The 2,216-nt window shown below is 39.4% G+C and overlaps 1 protein-coding gene across 1 annotated transcript; it reads right to left on the bottom strand.

The window, feature by feature from the left end:
* Positions 1-685: 685 nt before the first annotated feature.
* LOC113273656 (putative expansin-A30) lies at positions 686-1,813 on the bottom strand. The gene is made up of 3 exons (XM_026523300.1): positions 1,602-1,813; positions 1,199-1,493; positions 686-1,094 (listed from the first exon to the last, which is right to left on the bottom strand). Exons 1-3 carry the CDS (start codon positions 1,795-1,797, stop codon positions 779-781), a joined length of 807 nt encoding a protein of 268 aa, XP_026379085.1. The 5' UTR covers positions 1,798-1,813; the 3' UTR covers positions 686-778.
* Positions 1,814-2,216: the final 403 nt, after the last annotated feature.

Genomic DNA, 2,216 nt, shown 5'->3' with positions numbered 1-2,216 from the left:
GTTTGCCGCGCCACACGAAATCAAAAATACATCATCGCAGGGAGGGAAAACCCCGTGCATACCAAATCGAGAATGCATCGCCATGGGGTAGGATGAAGCCCCACGTACCAAGTTAAAAGAAAAAAACTGCCCGTGCTACAAATCTAGTGTTCATAGAAATGCAAACAATGTAGCAGATTCTGTAGCTAAACATGATTTATCTCTTTCTAGCTCTGAAGAATCGTAAGATATAATGCCTTCTTGGCTGGAATCAGCAACAGCTGATGATGATCTAGTGACTACGTAAGTTTCTGATTCATGAATAAAATCCTCCTTTGGTATTTTTTTTTAAAAATAAAAACTGCGTATTGGGGCCTTTATTGTGTTTGGATCTTTTACAGTACAAATCTTCACTGCACTGGGAAGGCGGGTTTGTCATACCTATCATTCCGGTTATAAAGTTTCGCAAAATGCATGTAGGAACGAAAGAGGAAAGTGAACAAAATCCCGGAGTACAATTGTGGCAGTAAACAACAATTGTGGCAGTAAACATTATCCAATGTCTTGGTTCAAATTTCTATATTTTAACGGACATAATGTAAATGCAAATAAAATAACAGTTTCATTACACTAATAGGGCAACTCGCCATGCTCACAACGGGAACAGTCAGTAGTAAAAATAAGGTTGACTGTCCGTGGGGCATTCTTCTGTGATTCAAAAACCTTGAAAATCTTAAAATCTAACTCCTCCGGTTAGAGGGAGATTCCTTTTTTCCCTTCCATATGCACCATCTTTTCACTAGCGAAAATTTACGGAAGACTTATAAGTCATTCCCGTGTTCCAGTTAGAAGGTGTTACATATGAAGCTGTAATGATTTTTTTAGTACTATAAGATTGAAGCCTAAATGAAAGAGATTGTCCTCCCAATTCTGCAAATGCTTGGTGTGATACACCCCAATTATGGGTCATACTGATCCATCTGCCTGATCTACTTCCACGCACCCACATTTTTGATATATCTCCTCCTCCACCAACGTTCATAACGAAAACTAATAACCAGTATCCATTTCCTTGGAGCTTGAATCGGATTCCTCCACGTTTCATACATGGCACTCTGCAAAACAGTAACATAACCGTGTTTTCTGAGCCAACATTATAGGCAATACGCAACCGTGAATTGCTAAGATTTCAAATACTAATGTGCCCGTATAAGTGTACCTGCGGTATATAACGGGGAGAATGCCGCCTGTCAATTGTGCGAATTTCATAAAAGCGGGTTTGTTCAAGTCAAAATGGGCGCCGTTATCGCTTGCGCTTGCCCAGCTTGGAGGGCCACGATCTGTGCCAGTAACAGTTATATATGGAGTATCTTTGTAGCACCATTTGGAATTAATACACTTTATTTGATAACATGTTCCACAAGCAAAGCCATTGTTAAACAAAACCGGGCTCAATGCTGCCGTATTACTCCCATATCCACTGTTAAACAAGTTCTCAAACCCACAAGCTCCACCTGCAATGTTGAAAAGAAGAAAAACGTACAAATATGTTATCGCTGTGATTTAGATAAAACTGCACAGTTAAGACAAGCAAAATATGACTCCAGTTTCGAGTTTCCTACCCATTGTTCCACTTGCAGTTCCATCACCGTAATATGTAACATGTGCATGTTTCCATGTGGTGGGACGAAAGTGAGCGACTGAACTATAAGATGCAGCTTGAGTAACAGTTGATTCCAAGATCATCAAACTGAAGCTGATGATGATAAATAAGAAACTGATGAAGTTCCTCGAGTGGAAAGCGAATGAGAAAGCCATGATTAAGTTTCGAGAAAGAGATGTTGGAAACTTCAGGATCCTACAGCGAAGAAGTAGTTTTGATGTGAATTGACTTACAAATATGGTCTTTATATACAGCTCTGGTGTATACATTTTGGGCCGACTTAAACATACGTGAAGGCAAGGTATTATGCCTTAGTGATACCCACGTATGCTGGTCCAGTGTGAAGAATTTTGTAACAATTTGAGCCCGTGGGGACATTGGCACGAATATTGGTGATAACTAAGACGGCCAAAACCGATTAAATTTTCTTTGTATACTATTTTCATTTTGATAAACCAACGGTAGTTGACAATTACATGACGTTGTATTTTTTTTTTCTAATGAAACATATCAGCAATCGACAACAGAAGCGCCCACTTTGGGTTGGTTGAAGACGTGAAGACAACTAAATTGA

This window comes from Papaver somniferum, chromosome 4 (assembly GCF_003573695.1).
Source record: "Papaver somniferum cultivar HN1 chromosome 4, ASM357369v1, whole genome shotgun sequence".
Classification (NCBI taxonomy): Eukaryota; Viridiplantae; Streptophyta; class Magnoliopsida; order Ranunculales; family Papaveraceae; genus Papaver; species Papaver somniferum.
Note: the sequence above shows the minus strand (reverse complement) of the source record. Positions and strands in the feature narration are given on the sequence as shown.